Source organism: Bemisia tabaci, chromosome 8 (genome assembly GCF_918797505.1).
Source record: "Bemisia tabaci chromosome 8, PGI_BMITA_v3".
Taxonomy (NCBI): domain Eukaryota; kingdom Metazoa; phylum Arthropoda; class Insecta; order Hemiptera; family Aleyrodidae; genus Bemisia; species Bemisia tabaci.
Genome location: NC_092800.1, coordinates 26,731,711 through 26,750,997, shown reverse-complemented (window position 1 = coordinate 26,750,997; position 19,287 = coordinate 26,731,711). Strand labels below are relative to the sequence as shown.

General features: G+C 38.5%; 1 protein-coding gene across 3 annotated transcripts; it reads left to right on the top strand.

The window, feature by feature from the left end:
* The first annotated feature begins 2,101 nt into the window (after positions 1-2,101).
* TBC1d7 (TBC1 domain family member 7) lies at positions 2,102-12,911 on the top strand. 3 transcript variants are annotated; one of them, XM_019049559.2, is made up of 7 exons: positions 2,103-2,346; positions 4,226-4,506; positions 5,369-5,553; positions 8,398-8,582; positions 10,162-10,257; positions 10,562-10,691; positions 12,593-12,911. In XM_019049559.2, exons 2-7 carry the CDS (start codon positions 4,317-4,319, stop codon positions 12,692-12,694), a joined length of 888 nt encoding a protein of 295 aa, XP_018905104.1. In that variant the 5' UTR covers positions 2,103-2,346; positions 4,226-4,316; the 3' UTR covers positions 12,695-12,911. The 3 variants fall into 3 exon arrangements, with proteins under 3 accessions (XP_018905105.1, XP_018905104.1, XP_018905101.1); XM_019049556.2 differs by having other exon boundaries at positions 2,107-2,483; XM_019049560.2 differs by lacking the exon at positions 10,562-10,691 and having other exon boundaries at positions 2,102-2,483.
* The last annotated feature ends 6,376 nt before the right edge of the window (positions 12,912-19,287 follow it).

The window sequence follows — 19,287 nt, the reverse complement described above, 5'->3', positions numbered from 1 at the left end:
AATGGTTAAAATATCGAAATTTCTCGCAGGGCACATAATTTTCCGTGAAACACTCAAATTTTCCTGTGCAGCGGAGATTTACTGTGTCGCGCGTGTATTTTCCTGTGTTGCGCACGCGTTTTAGGTTTGGTCCCTAACGGCGTTCCATAGTGCCACCACCTTCTGTATTTCCTCTATGATCCGCCATTGGCGCCATAGCCAGCCATAGCATGGACCAAGAGAATAAATAAGGACTCCCAACTCCCTATTGAATCCTGTGTTAAGAACCGTTACCGCGCGCTTGCAGCGAACCTGGCAGAGGGTGCGGTGAACTAACGCCACAATGGTCCACGATCGTACCTCTATAGTATGTTATTCCATGCAATGTTCTTTTTTTTATCTATGATTTATTTATTTGTTTAGATACTTTTATACATTTTACTTTCGCAAACTAATAATGAAGTAGTATAGATACATACCTTCTGCAGAGGTCAATGCGAAAGACTTTGATTTGAAGTATCTTATCAAAACACGAGCAAAGATGATTCAGTCTAGAGTCCCTTTATACTGAGAGTCAAGACAATTTGAATCCATTTCTGATTGGTTCCCGTATTTTAGGCCTCCACAGTGTCACAAACGGGAATAAAGATTACATTTTCACCAATTGCAAAAATTATAATCTGGAATGGACCAGGGAATTACGGGTTCGGCAAGGAACAGACGGAATGAGAGGAGGAACGGAGAAAGGCATTTGAGAATGGGCCGATCAAAGATTACGAAAAACGTTCAATTTCTGTAATCTTTATTCCCGTTTGTGACATCCATGAGCCGAATTGTCTTGACTCTCAGTATAAAGGGACTCTAAATTCAGTCAACTTCTGACGCAGAATCAAAGAGACTTGCTAATAATCAAATTAAAGGTAATGCTTGAAGTCAAGTATCTTTGATTTTGTGACACTCAGTTCATCAGTTGATTTTTATCAGTACAACACAGTTTCTCACTAAAAAGATTTCACTTAACAGAGAAGCGCCTTCGGCCTTCGGCTAAAAGTACAATCCTGATTCCTGCTGCACACTACATACACACTTCCTTTGGCTTTCTCAACAGCAGTTGCTGCTAGAGTACCTGTATAGCGAGAGTATAGACAGATGTGAAACTCCGAAAGTCCATCAGGCCTTCACCGATGTCTCCGCGAATAAAGTTAGGGCCCAGAAATGCAGCCAACCTATGAATCTCAATTATCCAGGGCGCTTTACTAATACAATTGTTACGAACCATCGTTAATAAAGCACGTATTTGAATTACTTGTTGCATAAATTTACTCATTTTTGCGTTAGAACGCTCATTTATGTACATTCTTAGCCATCTTGGTTAGAATTGGAATGTGCAGACTGGCAGCAAGGTACACTCTACTACAGGTATGGACAAATGGAATTTTAGAAAGTCGTCAAAACACGTAGATTTGACAGCATCGAGAGTACGACTGCGAAGACATACGCGGCAAATGGACGGTACGACTTCATACGTCACTCGATCGCCGATTTTCTCAGCGCTGCCACTTCGGCACCCCGTTTGTCCATACCTGTAGTAGAGTGTACCTTGGACTGGCAGTGAAATTTTGTGCGTTAGAAGTTGGTTAGAAGGGTGGCTGCACTTTTGGGCCCTAAGCCCTCCATGAAACGATCTGTCCATACTCTCGCTATATAGGTACTCTAGTTGCTGCTGAGTAAAACGGTCAGATAAAAACACTTCACATTATTACCAGTTTATGTACCCGAAGACTGACGAAGATTGAAATGAAAATGGGAAACTTTTCACACTAAACTCTTCAAAACTGCAGGGCGACCACGAGGATACAAGGATCTAGAAACTTTTATGAGCACTACTGACAATGAGTGATAAGCCTAAATAGGTGGTGCATGGAAATATAAACAGGTAGACCCAATTGTCGGTTTAGTTCACTACACCCTCTGCCAGGGAGCGCTGATGTCAGCGGTAACCGGCGTTGGGGGTCCTTATTTATTCTCTTGGTCCATGGCCATAGCGCCCGCCTTGCCAGATACTTAGTTATTTATTTATTATTCTATGATCTTGATCCGCCTCTTTGCAGCGCCTTTGCTAATAGAAAAAGCCAAAGCTAAACAAGTGCCAACTCAGCTGACTACACACAAAGTTTATTTTGACTTCAGACAACCAAATCCACAGTACATTCATTCAACTCCGCTACTTCGCATCTGGAAATACTTTTACCGGATAAAAAATACTCTTCCCATCAGAGTCAAAATTAAGTACCCAACATTAAACCTTAGTGAAGAGTGAGAGCCTTGAGGTCCACCGTCAAATGGCTGTATATCCAGATTTACTAGGTAAATATCAGCCCAAATGAATGTGCAGATTTTATCAGTTAGCTGAATCATATCCATATCTCACCGGCTGCATGTGTAGCATAGACCCAAGACCGTTGCCTGGAACGCATAGACACTAAAGTCCGCATTTGAAGGAGGTAATCTGGATTTTAAACATCATATTTTTGTTACATCTAGTACATTTATTATGTAAGCATTTAGTTTGGTAACTAAATTGAATAGTTGCAACTATCTGTGAGCAGCAACAACTGTGAGTTACCAAGACTATGATTCAGATTAAGAATATTTTTTCCAATCTCTTCTATTCTTGTACCTAGATCAGTTAAATTATCTTATTTTGTTTTCTTCAAGTTTTTTTCCCCTTTTAGGTATTTATTTATTTTTTTTTTGGCTTAGAAAGTGGGGAGAAAACGGAGTCCTGGCAACTACTGCTCATAAGTGCCAGCAATTGGCGGCTAGTCCCAGCCCCTGACAGCCGCAATCAGCTGACAGGGGGATCGAGAGGGTCACCTACATCCAGCATTCCTTTTATTAAATCAAAGCTTGCTTCAAGTTTTATGAGTGGTTTCATGATAACTGGAATAGTTCTGTTGCTGTAACAGACAACACATTTGTGGTCATATTTTTAGTAGTAATGATAATCACTCATTTTTTTTTTGCATCAATCTACACAGGGTTACGTGTTATAATGCTTTTCAAAGATTTATCGCTCTACTTTTCAGTTTTATTATATAAATGGCTGAAAATGTGCTGACTGTTATGCTGACTTTTTACCGCGTAACAGACAGCACGTATTGGAATTTACATCATATTAATTGAGAAGTAGAGCAATCAATCATTAGAAAGCATTATAATATGTAACCATTTGAAGATTAATGCAAAAAAATTTGAGTGAAAAATATTTTGTCTGCCACGGCAGTAAAACTATTCCAGCAATCATGAAACCACCCTTATTCTTGATTGAATTTTTATTGCTTTCATCATTGCACTGCGTCACATAAGAGTAGGTACCTATCTCTTTTTCTGTTTTTTTTACACTTCAAAAATCCCTGAGGGGATAATCTCTTGCTTTACTGAAGTGGACTGTACTTGCATTCATGTGTTTACTCCTTTCCAAGGCCTTTCTGCTGTGGAAGAGCTAGGAAGGGATGGTCGAATATTTCAAGAATCGAATATTTTATTCGAACTATCGGTACCAAGATAATCGCATCACATTCAAATGTTGGTGTAATTATTCGAATATTCGATTATTATCCAATCAATATCTGAAAAGGCAAAACTGCGATTATCTACCTTGTATTTTCCCTCTAATTGTTCGAAATTTTAGGGTTAGACCCTCTAAACCTTCATGCCATGGTTAGGAAAAGTCCATTGGGTGGAAATACTTTTCCAAAAGTGCAAATATAAGAGACATATGTGTAAGCTAAGTATGACTGAAAAAGTGAAACTAATTTAAAAAACTAAAAAATCGAAAGTATTTGGTTATTTGCTTTGAAGTACCTACTCAAAATCACAAGTTTCGATTTCTCTAATAATCGCAATTGATAAGTTTCGAATAATCGAATATGATATTCGTCCATCCCTAGAAAGAGCCTTCTCCTCCTCCCCCCCCCACCCGCCATTGGGATGCTGATTTTTTCAAAATTTAAATTACTTACAAAAAGTCTAGGTTTTCTAAGAACTTAAAAAAAAAGTTTATGTTTAAAAAATTGTGATCCAAAGCAAAGTTTATCAATTATGTTGACTAACATGCTCATCCAGGTTTGAAAGTCTGCTTATTATTTCAATCCAAATGTCTCAGACATATCACAAATACAGCCTTCACAAAGGGTTAGAATATCATACTACTTGTAAATTATACAAATTTGCATTTTTTTAGTTTCAGGTTCGCTAAAGATTGTAGATATTATGTACAGTCCAACATTTCCTGTAACAGTTAGTTATACAATTCCACCAAGTTCACCACAGGAATGCTGAAAGATGGAAGAAATTTTCGTTCATCGTACTATGAAAAAGTTGGTTTCAGAAATATTGACGATAGTAAATACCTGGATGTCATTCTAGCCAGCAAAGATTTAGACTTAAACCGTTTGAGTCAATTTTGCCTGAGATTTACTGTTCCAGGCGTGCACAGAGCTTTAGTCTGGAAATTAGTTTTAAGTAAGTGCTCTTGACTTTCTCAATTTCCTTTTACGAAGTATTTCCATAGACAAATTGAAGCGATATCCTCCCATCAACATTGTGGCAATGGTGAAAACTTTTATTCTGAGGAATTAAAATTCTTTTGTGGCCAAAGACAGTCATATTGGCCAGTCATATTCAGTCATATTTGACCTGTCTATTGGTCATGAAACACTTCCTTGCAAGCTGCTGACCTTGGACTGAAGCAGTCATAGGTACATAAAGCTTTTGGTTCCCTCAATTTAGTAGCAAGTAGCTTCTATGCTGCCACACTCGAAGCACTTGGTATGTGCACGAAGGGCAAACGGTGTACGTAGAAAAATACATTCAAAGTTTTCAAAACAGCATTTAAAAAAGAAATTGATATCTTGCAACCAACTATATTTGTAATCCTGACACGTAGTCCTCAAGAGGACCTTATACTTCAAGCTGCCTCCATGTGCGTCAATTTGGCCTTCGTGCACGACACATTTTTTGTTGGCATTTCTGATATAAGAATTGGATCTTAACTAAAGTTAGTATGCGTATTTGTAGGATCAATTAAGCTGCTCTCCACAATCAACCCTTGGCGCATGCAGCCCTATTTGTAAATAATGCCTCAATTTTGATGTGTTCTGATCCTTGTGGCAAAGTCTGCAGAACTTACCACTTCAAAATGTGTTTTTGCCATGCACATTCCAATATTTCTCCATATGAAAAATATGAACGAAAACTAGGGTACTTAAACAGACCCTATTTCACAATGAAATCGTGAATGCATGTGAAACATTAATGAACACTCTGTGCTGTTCATTACCCATCTAATCTCCTCATAATTTTTGTTCTTGCTTGTTTTTAACAGAAGTTCTTCCCTTCAACAAAGAGTGCCATTCGTTTGTTACCTACGCACGGCAAGATCAGTACAACGATTTAAGAAATGCTTTAATTGAGATGAAGTACATTGATAAGGCCATGCCTGAATCTCAAATCGTCATAGCCATGTGGCTTCTAGAAAACAAATGTCTCAAGTTTACATGGAAGTTAGAGGTATTGTACAGAAAAACTGTCTTATTTTTCGTCATCCTAAGCCAAAAGGAAAAAAAAATTCCATCAATCTTCTCTTGTAATCCGTTACTTTTCAATTAAAATATTCTTGAACAAAATTACACAGCAGTGGGCACTGAAGGAGTCAAAAGGTTTGAAAACATTTACTTGAAAGTAAAGCCACTGAGGTCTGATGAGTGACCAAAGGTTTCGCGCAGACTTTGAATGAATCGTTTCTCGTAAAAACCGCAAATGTCCATTTTTTGCAATATAGAGAAATTCGGGCTGTAAAACCTTGGAGGTCATACACGTTAATTGAATCGACTCATGGGAAATCGTCCGTTGTCCAATACCTGGTTTCCTAATTGCAGTATGGTTTGTTTTGCCCCACGACAATGACGAATAAGATTTATCTCTTTTGTAAACGTCTACTTATGCACCGGGGATTATTAGTAAAATTTTTCTACATTCCTAATGTCTTAAACCATCTCGTGTCCTCAAGTTACAACGAAATCGTTCTCTCAAATTCTGAAACAATGTATTCGGACGTTTTCGCTCATGCCGATTCAATCAATGTCATGATAATATTTGTTCCCTGGGTTTGAACTCCTTTTTAAGGGGGGCTGTGCCCAAAATTGTGCTAAAGTCGCTAATGTCCATCTCCCATTGTGGGTCGCGACAATCCACTAATTTAACAAATTTAAATCATACATATCCAAAGACTTTCTAGAATACTACAATGACCTAGAAAATTGAACAGTAGCTGAAGCAAATGACTCCTTCAACGAGAGAAGTAATGGAAGTCAATCAGGAAAAGGATAATGAGCTAAGTATATCTGATCTTTAGTAAAATGGGGCTGTCACTAGACTTTGGAATTGCTGGGGTGAAAGGGTGTAACCTCAGTAAATTTTAGTGAGGAACTCATTTTTGAGCTTAAACAAACGCGAAACAGCTTTTTTGGCGGAGTGAAAGGAGCTTAAAGTTGTGATGATGAGAAGAATGTTCCTCATTGGCTTTCTTCTAATGATGTCATAAAAGGTCTCCCCATGGTTTCAACCGCCGCGAATCTAATGTATCATGGCGGCTGTACAGATGGAATGTATATGAATAATCACATGTGAAAGGATCACGGCAGTCATTGATCCTTGTGACGTCACAAAATCTGCTGGGGCAGTATTTTTCAATTAGGGGTGGGGTCCGCACACCCGCTCGCCCCCCCCCCCCCCACCGGCGCGAAGCGGAGCGCCGGTTCGTTTGCTCCCTTTCATTGTTCTTCTCTTAAGAGATACTTTTTGTACATTTTTCAATAATTTCGTAGTTGAAAATCTGCATTTCTGATTCTTCAGAACCAACCATACAGAAGTCGTGCGAAAACTGCTTTTATCCAGTTTATTGCAGGTAGCTTTGTAATGAAATTGTTTTCAAATGCCGCAATTGTCAAGAATTTCATTTTCTTAACTTCATTTAAATGATGATAGTCAACCGTTTTATTCTCTTTAGAATGAATTTTAAAGATCTCAAGTAGCTTCATAATTCGGCGATTTTCTCAAATTATGTGAAATGTGAAATTTCTAGTGCCCCTTGTTCTCAATTACTCCGTTCAAGACAAATGAGGAGCCGGAGGCAGTTAGGAATCCTTCTAAACATTCCCATCATTTAATAATTAACTTTTGCACATTTTTTAATCTGCTATTTTCAAAGGTTGTACAGTTTTTGTGTTTTTAGTTTTCTCTTAGTTGGACCTTAGGGGTTGGACATAAAGTTGCTACTTTAGACCGAGGAACATTGCCAAAGTTTCAAACTTCTATCTCAATTAGGAAAAAAGTTACAGGGGTGGTAGGTGACTTTTGGACAAGCCTGTACGGGTCAAAACGAACAGAAAAGTCCCATACCAAAATCCTCTCAGATGCGTGGTTCTCGAGTTACAGGGAGTTCAATTTTTTAAAACAATTTTTCCTACGTGTTCGGTTATGATGTCACAGTGGATATCCTAATCGTCGAAATTTTTACAGAAGGAAGATCTTACTTAGTTCTAGGCTGGTATTGAATTTGAGCGAAATCGGTCGAGCCGTTTAAAAACGGCGAGCTTTGAAAGTTTTAGGCGGGGGGTATGTGCGGCAAAAGAAGGGAAGCCGCACAGTGGATCACGACCTGAAAATTGGTGGACAAGACGGCAATGTTGTCGCACAGTGGGTCACGAACTGAAAATTGGTGGACAAGACGGCAATGTTGTCACACAGTGGGTCACGAACTGAAAAGTGGTGGATAAGACGGCAATGTTGTCGTACAATGGGTCACGAACTGATGAACTGATGGCTATATTGCCGCACAGTGGGTTACAGACTGATAATCGGTGGACAAGACGGCAATGTTGTCGCACAGTGGGTTATGGAGATTCATCCATCGTCATTCGAGCTTGCCACAGCGTTTGTTGACATTTTTTCATATCAGACATTACATGAGGATTGTTGTTGCAATCTGGCGACATGAAGTCCTTATTCGAATAATCAATGCCTCCAACAGTGTAAACGTAAATTTAACCTCCAAAGATTGATAGCTCCCCGCCCCCGCCCCTCCCTTCGGAAAATACACTCTTCCCGCGGTGGACGCGCGGGCCACTTAAAAGACAGAACAACTGAGGCCGGATACTCAAAGTAAAAAACACGCGCGAAGCGCGCGTCCTGGGGGGCTTGGCCCCAAAGACCGGCGCGGAGCGAAGCGGAGCGCCGGTTTTTTGGTACTTACATCCATCCAAAATTTCTTTTTGAAGCATTAAACAATCTGTCTGAAGTATTGAGATTTCTCTACGTACTTTTTTAATGATTCTTTTTTGTTTTCTGTTGCAGATAGAGCTGCACAGACACTTTCTCCACATTTGCCAAGTTCTTTGTTCAGTTTTCTTCAATGAAGTTGATATTTATTGGGTTTCTAAGGGATTTTTCAATTGTGTCAAAACCTTTGAAAATTCTGTCTCTTGGCTGGTAGAGTTTTCGAAAAATTTGCTTTTTAAAACTGATTCCGCGCTGCACTGGTTAGTTAATTTTTAAAACAAACATCTGGTCTAGTTAAAAAATACTTAGTGGCAGCAACAGGTTCACACCCAAAATGAAATCAGGAAATGTTTCAGGTCATCATTTTTATCATGTGAATACATTTTTGGAACAAGTCATTAGACTGTGCTTCTAGGACATGATTTCTGTCAAGGAGTAATCTAACTAAACCCTCCATATTGTATGGCTATCATACAAGTCAGTGATTAGGAAATCATAAGGATTTAAACATTCAATCAAGTTTAAGTCTTCAAAATTACAAGATTTGTAGGGATCACTAAATAATAACTTTTTTTTTTTTTTTTTTTTTTTTTTTTTTTTTTTTAAGTAATATCAGGGCAGAATTCACTTGTTCATGATAGGGCTTTAACAGAAGGTAATTTTTTAGATTAACGAAAAATTGAGCTAGGTTTAATTCTCTGAATAATATTTTCAAATTAGAGGGGAGTGATTTTTACATTCTTATAGATATAAATTTTACATTAATTTCAGAAACTTTGGAAGATGTTTTAGGAATAGAGACGTTACAGCTTCTGATATCTTAAGAATGAGATGGTAGAAGATCTGCAGGTTTAATGTATCCATTTTCACTTGAATATTTTATATATTCAAAGATGTAGAGAGATGTAACTGAGAAAAGTTTACATGAAATTAGTAATTCATGAATGTTTAACGTCAGCCATTTGTTGCTAGCTAAAAAATCATTAAAAAAACCAGCAAAGAAGCAAAGAACCCCGAATAGTCTGAATCTGCAGGGTCTATGCGGGATGGGTACAGTCACATAATTTATTTTCAGGATCTTTTTTGCTACAGTGTTTTTTATTTTAGTGCACATTCCAAGACTGTGCAACATTTGGTTTGGTTGATTTTAGAGATAGGTCCCACTGAAGGGGAAGGTCCTCGCCACAGGCGTTGCAACAGGCCTATTGTTCCAGGTCATTCCAAGTGTCGTTGATACTGAAATTGTAAAAACAATCCCAAAGATGAGTGATTACCCAACTTGGAGCTTGTGATATTTTGCATTAACATAGCGCTTGTATACAAAAGTTCATCAACTTCAAAGGGGTATTTTCCATTTTTATTTATTTTTATTCTGAAAAAAATATTATGTTCAAGATAACGAAATGCATTTACATAGAAAATAATTTAGCTACAAATCACTCTGAGGGTTGCTTTAGCAAAAATTTTAAACGACCAGAAAGGTGGACGGTTGCCGAAATTGGCGCTTGTGATAAGTACTTCTCTTCCAAATGGCGCTTGTGAGACGAAAGTGCATTACCTTTAATTAATTTTTATTCATTATTCTACATGTTTGTACTAAAAAACATTATTTTTGTATGTGAATGCATCTCGTTATTTTGAAACTATTCATACCTCAATTTCGGTCAAAGTGGCGTTCGGGATACATTGGCCGCTAAGACGAGCCGCTATAATTTGGCCGCTAGGACAATATTAAGTATCTTTATGGTGATATTGACTCATATGTTCCTTATATTTATTTTTATTTTTTCTCATTTTTTTACATACTTACTAATATTCTCTCCTTGATTTTTATTCCAGTCATCTTCTTAATATAGAATCTCTACACAAAGTTCCCTATCACAGTTGGTTCAGATCTTGTTTTGCTGGAACACTTCATGAGTTAGCATTATTAAAGTAAGTAGCAACTTGTGATTCTCAAATCCTACTTTTTATTTTTCTCTTTTCCTTTTTTACCACATACATTCCTTTTTCCGTTTAAACCAAATCTGTGTATCTATATGCTTGTTATCACTTGATATTGGAGGTTTACGACTGATTAGCATGTTTTTCCCAAAGGAAATAACATTTGCATCTACTAACTTAGCCGAGGCCAGGTATGACTCAACTTTTCTCCCATAAAGGGTCTAGTTTTGGTATGTCTGCTAGGACTTTGATTCCCTGGATGACATCAGTAATTTTGTTTTTTTCATGCCCACAGAGTCTGGGATAAGGTGATATGTGGAGCTCATAAAATTCTTTGTGTAGTAAGTGTTGCCTTATTGCGGACCTTTCGGCACAGTCTCATGTCCTGCAATAATATTGCGGATGTTTCACACTGCTTTTTACAAGTAAGTCTTAAAGTTAATCAAGACACTCACACCTATTTCAAGCACCCTATTAGCGGCTCTGGCGGTGCTCGCACTCTAGTGCCGCTATTCAAGCCGTTCTTGATGCTGGCTGCAACAGTGTTCCATGTTACCAACGGTGAGAGCGCGCTGTGGGGGATGGGGAATAATTTTAAACCGGTACTTCGCACTACGACGTTCCACGCGACGCGACGGCTAGCTGTTCACTGGCTATGCAAAACCAAACATTCTTCTACCGAAGTAAACAAGACATCACTCCCAATAAAGTTATCTATGTGCCACACCTCGATAAATGATAGAATCTAGATAACTAGGCCACCACCTCATTGTACCTTTTAACCAATTTTCAGCAGTTGCTACGTTCACGAATTGGCACATGCCCCACTCCACGAATTGGGCAATTACACGAATAGAGCATGAGCGTTTTTTCATCTTTTGCCCAATGCGTGAACTGGGCAATTTTTCCCTGCCCCATTTCATGAAATATGCAACTTTCGCGGCATTTTACGATTTGGGCAACAGCATTGCTCATTTCATGAAACGGGCAAAAATCTGCCCATTTCATGAATTGGGCAAGTACACGATGTGTGCGTAACATGCGCACTTTAACTTTGCTTGGGGTACCCGGTACACCATGGCACCTTTGTAGGATCATCTATGTCTTAATTTTCCTCCTGTGGGAACCGGAAATGTGTTCAAAGTGTGTCTAAGAAACCATTTTCTTTGATAAATTTTGAGAGTGTATCCAAAATGTTTATTTAAAGAACGTTTCTATTGATACGTTGTTATAGTGTCTTCTTGTGTCTAAATGCTTTTAGAGCAAGATTTCATTTAATGTGCAGGAAACGATAATCGTTGCTCGGCTCCCAGTCTGTGGAAGAAGGAGAATGTGTAAAAAGCCTTTCGAAAGTTTCCAACAAATCTTAAAGAGTTGACCCTCATGCAGAGGACCGTTGTAGTCCAAGTCCGGGCCGTTTTCTCTTGATCCGAACTCTTGATTTTTTCAAACAGTTATCAGCATCTTTTTGCGTTCTACCACTTGACAAACCAACAATACCACTTTGGCATTCCAGGAAATGGTTCATAATTTTGTGCGATGACAATGTCCTCCTCAATTTTTGTGTGTGAACAAAAGTGGACCCATGACAATATTGTTATTTCATGGTAATGGGAAATATTAAACATGATGTTTGTAAAGAGCCAAGATTCATAATTATTCAGACATAGTGAGTCGGTGTGGTCTTCTACATAACTAATTGAATTTTTGCATCGCGGCGGATGAGTACTTCGCCTGTTTGTGCAATGAAGAATGTTGCTGACTTTTGAACATGGTATTGCATGCAGCAACGCTGCCACATAAATCACTTAAGCTGCTAAATTACTTATTCTCGCCCTTTTTTAATAAACAAGAGGAGGTGGGCGCAGAAAGAGTTTATTATCTTGGCGACCCAAAAGACCAAATGTCAATAACTATAGCTCACTGGGAGACAGAGGGAATGATCAATCAAACCCTTGGCACTAGTACCCAATTAATCTATCTGTTATACCTTTGCAATATAAAATAGGGAGACCTACCTTTGAGTCAACACTTGTATGTCTCTCTCTGGCACCTAATTTTACTGTTAATATTTTGTTGGACGACAGATATCTGCCCCTGCTCCCCATCAGACTTGCCCTTTTTAAAGTGTGCCGTCTCTTAAGTGTGACTTTCGTAAATGAAGAATAAAATTTCGGCACCTGACTTACTGAAGTTTCTTAAAGTAGGACAAGTTTGGAGAATGTTGCAAAACGAAAGGAGGTAATCATTATTGATTCCATGCGTGTCAAGTCTTAATAAGTGCTGCTACTTACATTTTCGTTCCGTTGATTTTGCTCTATTGCAGATCTCGAAGGAGGCCTCAGAGAAAATAGTCAACAATGCACTAGAATTATGGTATCAGCAAGGAAGCTCAATTTTGCCCTTTGGTCCAATTCCAAAGGTTTAGTTTTTAAGCAAGCTTTTCAACATGTTTCTGTCTTCTCCCTGAGTTTGATTCAGTATCACAGGATGTCAATGTTTTTGTGTATTTGTAATTGTACGTCCAAGTTATTTTTAGTATTGTAAATGCAAATGTTTATACATTTGCGTAACTGTAATTTTATAATGTAAATTTGTATTATTGCCTCTTTGTAGTCTTGAATAAAATGTTGTTGTTACCGTAATTTCTGAACCCAGCTCATTCTCCTCCCTTATGTCAGATAGCTTAACCTATTTTAAAAGTTCTCTGGGAATCGGACATTTTCAAGGCATCATTGTGAGGAAAATTCCCTTGGCCAAAGGCGTTAAAGAGGTGAAGAGAGATGTTTATATTTCAAGCTGTAAAGTTAGCTTCTTCTTCATTCAAAAAAATTGAAAAAATGAGATAACAAAAAGCAGGAACATTTTCACAATCCTTTGATCCGAGGATTGCAGGCTCGCGGTGTACACTGATCGGACATACTGCACACCGCGGACGGTAGGTCTAAAGCGGCCGATACACCTATGAGTAGAACGCGTGTGTTGGAAGTGAAACACCAATAGGCAACAAGGATTTCGGTCGCTCGACTAACCCTACATTTAATCTTAACCGTAGTAATAACGTTTTTTATGAATAAATTGAAACTTTCCGCTCAGGGGGCACATTTCTTAATGAAATTTTCAGACGTTTTAGATAAAATTACGTACAAAATCGTCTTAAAAATTGAAGTAGAATATTCACAAATTTTCTTGAAAACTTTTGATTTGCTGAAGGAAATTTGGCAACGCTTGAAGGCTCATGCGGCGTTTATCCTCAGCACGGCAGTATGAATATTTGTGGCTAAGGATTCATTACTAATAAAGTTCCCTCTTGAGGTCGGTCAGGTGAGGTCGGGTAACTAAGCAAATGCCGGCCTCCTGTGGTGTAGTGGTTGTAGCGCTGGCCCTATGACCAAGAGGTCCCGGGTTCGATTCCCGGCCAGGTGATCTGAGTTTGATGGTCTCGGGCAATGGTCACCTGGGGCTGGGGTAATAAGCGTGGGATTAGCCGATAGGCTACTTGAAATTGATAAAAAGAAAAAAAAAAAAAAATGTGCGGAGAGAAATGTCAAAATGTTAACTTCATTATTTTTTTCCCATCATTACATTGACAGTAGAGGCTACTTGTATATTTTTTATAGTAAGTGTAACACCTAGTCTAAATGTAGGATGAGTGAAAAGTCGAATTTTATCTTTCAATTTTTTCCAACAAATTTTCTAAAATTTCCTGTTTTTTTTATAACCCAGTTACCCAACGTTGTGGGGTACCTGGACTATCCCCCCCCCCCCCGCCCTTAATTTTTGAGGGGGTAATTATTTTAAATTTTCATCGGCCAGAAGGTGATGCCCTTCTCATGCGTGGAGGTTTAAGAAAATGTCATTTTAATTTATATTAAAATGTTTAAGTGGTTACAAATGATGTTGTAACAGTTGGCGGTAAAAAAAACCCTCAAATCTGAGAATTCAATAACGGTCCAAAAAAAAAATTTTCCTTTTAAATAAATGCTTAGAACTTTCAGTATTATTACTTATCAAGAAGAATAATTTTTCAGGACACGTTTTGGCCAGTTTCAGTAAGGCTAAGGATGAATTGTTTTTAAAAAATAAGTAAATAAACTTAAGCAGCAAGGCTGATTTCGGTAGAGTAAAGCGTCAAAAAGTTCCTGTCGAAGCAAAGTAACTTTAAGGTGTGGTTGGGTAATTCGGTGGAGGGGTAACTGGGCCATACCCTGTATTTCTAGCCTATTAGTGCTAAAATCGTTTTCACAGTTGGTACACCGTCATAATGACGTAAGCCATCTAGAACATGTACACATAACCTTAAAAAACATGTTTTTTGGTGATTGGTGAAGTGCCAAAAATTGAACAGCTTTTTCCCAAAACAACGCCAGAGGTGGTCCCGGAAAGAGCCTCATATCTCACTCCAAGGAAATATTTTATTCAACTTTGACATTTCCTCTTCGTGTATGATGTATTTGTGTAATGCGTGAGCAATTACAACATTATTGGATTATAAAACTGGCTGCGAAGAGTTGATGCCCAATTACCAGGAAAATTTCCCCTTCGTGGGGTAACTGAGCCGGTGGGCACCTGCCCAGTTCAAATCTTTTAAAAGTTTTTATTTCATTCCATTCAGTCAAAATATCATTCATGAACCTCATCCTATAATGAATTTAATAACACCTAAAGTTAATTATACTTAGGAACTTTTTGGCACTTTACTCCAACGTGATCAGCCTTGCGGCTTAAGCTTTTTTACTGATTTTTTAAAAATTTATCATCCTTAATCTAACTCAAACTGGCCAAAAAGAGTCCTGAAATATAATACTTCTTGATAAGTAGTAATACTGAAAGTTCTAAGCATTTATCTGGAAGAAATTTCTTTTTTTACCATTATTCAATTGTCTGATTTGAAGGTTTTTTTTTACCGCCAACTGTTACAACATCATTTGTAACCACTTGAACATTTTTATATAAAAATGACATTTTCTTAAATCTCCATTAGGAGGACATCATCTCCTGGCCAATAAGATTTAAAAATTATTCCCCCCTCCAAAATTAATGGGGGGGGGGGGGGAGTAGTAGTCCAGTTACCCCACAACGTTGGGTAACTGAGTCAAAATAAAACGGGAAATTTTTGAAAATTTGTCGGAAAAAATTGAAAGATAAAATTTGACTTTTGACTCGTCCTGCATTTAGACTTGGTGTTACACTTACTTAAAAAAAATGAAAAAATGTAGCCTCTACTGTCAATAGGTATAATGATGGGGGAAAAATCAAGAAGTTTAAATTTTGACATTTTTCTCCGAACCCTTGCCCAGTTACCCGACCTCACCTGATATAAATATGTTCTAGACGACTTACGTCATGATGTTGGTACACCAACGGTGAAAACAATTTTAGCACTAGTAGGGTAGAAATATAGAGTGTCAGGCCCAATAAGGTACCCCTCCGCCCAGTAACCCGACCTCACCATAATTATTCCCCTGGAGATATAAAATATCATTTATAAAATTTAATAGGCTAGGGGTAAATATTTGAGTACAGGCACTCCCAATAAAATACTGCTAGTACTTATGTATTACTGCCCGTGTTGTCCCCTTTTAACGGAGTTATATGGTGATGATAAAAACTGTAAACGTGACTTGAAAAACTATAAGAAACTAGTAATTGGCCTACTTCAGTCCATGTATTCAGAGTATCCAACATTTTTCAGTCTGCTATCTTCTCAATACCTTTGCCTTATTTCGCACCAAATAACTCAACAGCAGCGTATTAAATTAAAGTAAGTAAGAATAGAGATACTAGCAACAAGTACCTAAGTATAGTACCTACACCTATGGAAGAGCATCGGTTGAATTTCACCTGTTCATCGAATATACTTTGCTTCTTCCTACTATTTGCTGCATAACTCAAAATCTTCGATAGCGAGCCCCGCGGAATAGCCTTTGCTTCGCACAGGAGCAAGGAAAGATGAGGGTACTTGATAATTGCAATTCAAATTTCTTGAATGAGCCTTCATAACTAGCATAGATTCATAAACATACAGATCTTCGGAAAGAATACTATGGTTCGAGTGCCGATTGTAATAATGTGCGTTACAACTACATAAGTAATACAAGTAGAGCGTTCCGTAGGAATCGTACAATTCAGGTTTTGGTGTAGCCAGATAGCTGTTGCATAGTCACTTTGGTTCGGCGTGGTTTAGGAAATTTTGCCTTTGATATTGAAATACTTTCATATCGATGAAGCCTTCACTTTAAATTAATCATCAAGCCGAGAAGATAGAATGAGTATATTTTCATACCTACTTTTCATGAAAGACTTTTCTAGCTGATATTGTCCGGCAAAATGATGTTTTCAGCAAACTTCCGACTTAAAATCAGAGAGACTTGGAAGGAACCAAATTGGAGCTATTGGGTTGTTTCACGATAACTGGAATAGTTTTGTCGCCGTAACAGACAACACATTTTTCGGTCATATTTTTAGGAGAAATGATAATCACTCGAATTTTTTCGCATTAACCTTTAAAGGGTTACGTATAATAACGCTTTCTAATGATTTATTGCTCTACTTTTCAATTAATATTATGAATATTCCGAAAATGTGCTGTCTGTTGCGTGGTAAAAAGTCAGGGTAACAGACAGCACATTATCGGCCATTTATCTATTAAAATTGAAAAGTAGAGCGATAAATCTTTAAAAAGCGTTACGACACGTAACCCTGTGTAGATTAATGCAAAGATTCGAGTGATTATCATTATTACTAAAAATATGACCGAAAAATATGTTGTCCGTTGCGGCAACAAAACTATTCCATGCAGTTATCGTGAAACCACCCTAATACTCAAAATCAAAGAGCTCTAATTTTGTAACATTAAGTTGACTTAATGATTGAACTGTGCAGAAAAGTGATCAGATTTGTACCTCACATCGTCAGGTAACGGCCTCTAACCAGTCAACGATTAACCGAAACTGTAAGAAGTAAGAGCTCACTAAGATTAATCATGAAGAAAACATGGTCTTATTGCCAATTAAATTTAATTCAACTAAACAAAACAACTCTAGAGCACATGGGTTTTATTGTAAAAATGCAAGCTAATTTCTTTCAATCTAAGCGCAGTGATAGTCCTGTGTGATGATAAGGTACGCCAGGGCTCCTAGTTCAGCAACTTTTGGAAATTTTCTTTTAACCGATAGGGTCCTCAGGAAACAACTTTGTCTCTTCAATATCTGAAGAATAGTAATTGTGACATAAGGAAAATAAACATGTAATAAGAACTCTGCGAAGGTTGCAATTTCTTTTCCCCTGGATCCTCCGCACCGCTTTCGATAGGTGTACGAAATGGTATTGAATAAATCTTTGGATACCTACTACTTTTCATGAGAGTGCAAACTATGATGAAAATACTGCTCCCTTTTGATACTTAGGCACAATTAAGTAATACTTGTGTAACTTCATCATCATAAATTACATTTATCGCGAACTCTCTGACGAATACCTGATATTTTAAATATAGAACTTAAAATTGACGATTGGGTGATGAACTTGATAACGACTTAAATCAGTTGACTTTCTTGAGTTTAAATAATGCGAAAATGCGTTCTGAATCTAAGAAATGATGTCTATGCACTGATTTAGACTATTTGAAATGAATTGCATTCATTTTCATATCTGTCGGCAGCACATCTGATTTTATACAGATGGCCGATTGAAGGTAAAATTTCGAGGCGCGAATTGAGTTGCGAGTGGTGTGGTGGTATTGAAACGACCTTAATCGTTACAACCCCCCATAGCACACAATATACCGTGGACATATCCGTACAATATCCGCGATTTTTGGATATCCATAGAACATCCATGGATGTTCATGGAATATCCAAGCGGCCACTCAGTCTATGTTTGGAATATTCTATGAATATCCATAGAACCTTTAGTGTAGAAATTGATAGAAGTGTCGTCAACTAAGTTTACAGCTGTTTTCTTTTTTTACTACGCGCAGTAGCCAGATTTGCGTCTCTGCGCACGGTGGCGGCGTTGCTCGCAATCGTGCCACGGTCAATCCTCGATAAGTGGCTAGTGAATGACTGCATTGCGGTCACTCTCAAAAGGAAGGTGAACAAGGGGGGGGGGGGGAGGGGGAGAGAGGGAGAGAGAGAGAGAGAGAGAGAGAGAGAGAGAGAGAGAGAGAAAACAAAGAAAAGAAGAAAAAAACGAAAAATGAAGAATGGGAAGAAAAAAACGAACAATTATCGAAATAGAGAAAAAAATGAGGGAAAAAGAAAAGAGAAAATAAAGGAGGAAATAGGAGGAGCGCCCATAGGTAAACGCCTTAAATTGCCCCAGACAACATCAAAATTTTTCCGGGGGAAGTCCCCTGACCCCCTCACCTGGGGAGTGGGGGTTTTTCATACCCACTGGACCCGCCTCCATTGGGGAGGGGGGGGGGGTGGTCCCAATTTTGACCGAAACTTACTCCTGAAAATTTAAAATTGGCCTGCCCTATTGATAAACCCTTGAAGAGGGGGACGGAGCCGGGTGCCTCCCTCCACGAGTTCCCCCTTGGGTCTCAAAATTGACGTAGGTGAACAAGGGGGGGGGGGGGGGGAGAGAGGGAGAGAGAGAGAGAGAGGAGAGAGAGAGAGAGAGAGAGAAAACAAAGAAAAGAAGAAAAAAACGAAAAATGAAGAATGGGAAGAAAAAAACGAACAATTATCGAAATAGAGAAAAAAATGAGGGAAAAAGAAGAGAGAAAAGAAAGGAGGAAATAGGAGGAGCGCCCATAGGTAAACGCCTTAAATTGCCCCAGACAACATCAAAATTTTTCCGGGGGAAGTCCCCTGACCCCCTCACCTGGGGAGTGGGGGTTTTTCATACCCACTGGACCCGCCTCCATTGGGGAGGGGGGGGGTGGTCCCAATTTTGACCGAAACTTACTCCTGAAAATTTAAAATTGGCCTGCCCTATTGATAAACCCTTGAAGAGGGGGACGGAGCCGGGTGCCTCCCTCCACGAGTTCCCCCTTGGGTCTCAAAATTGACG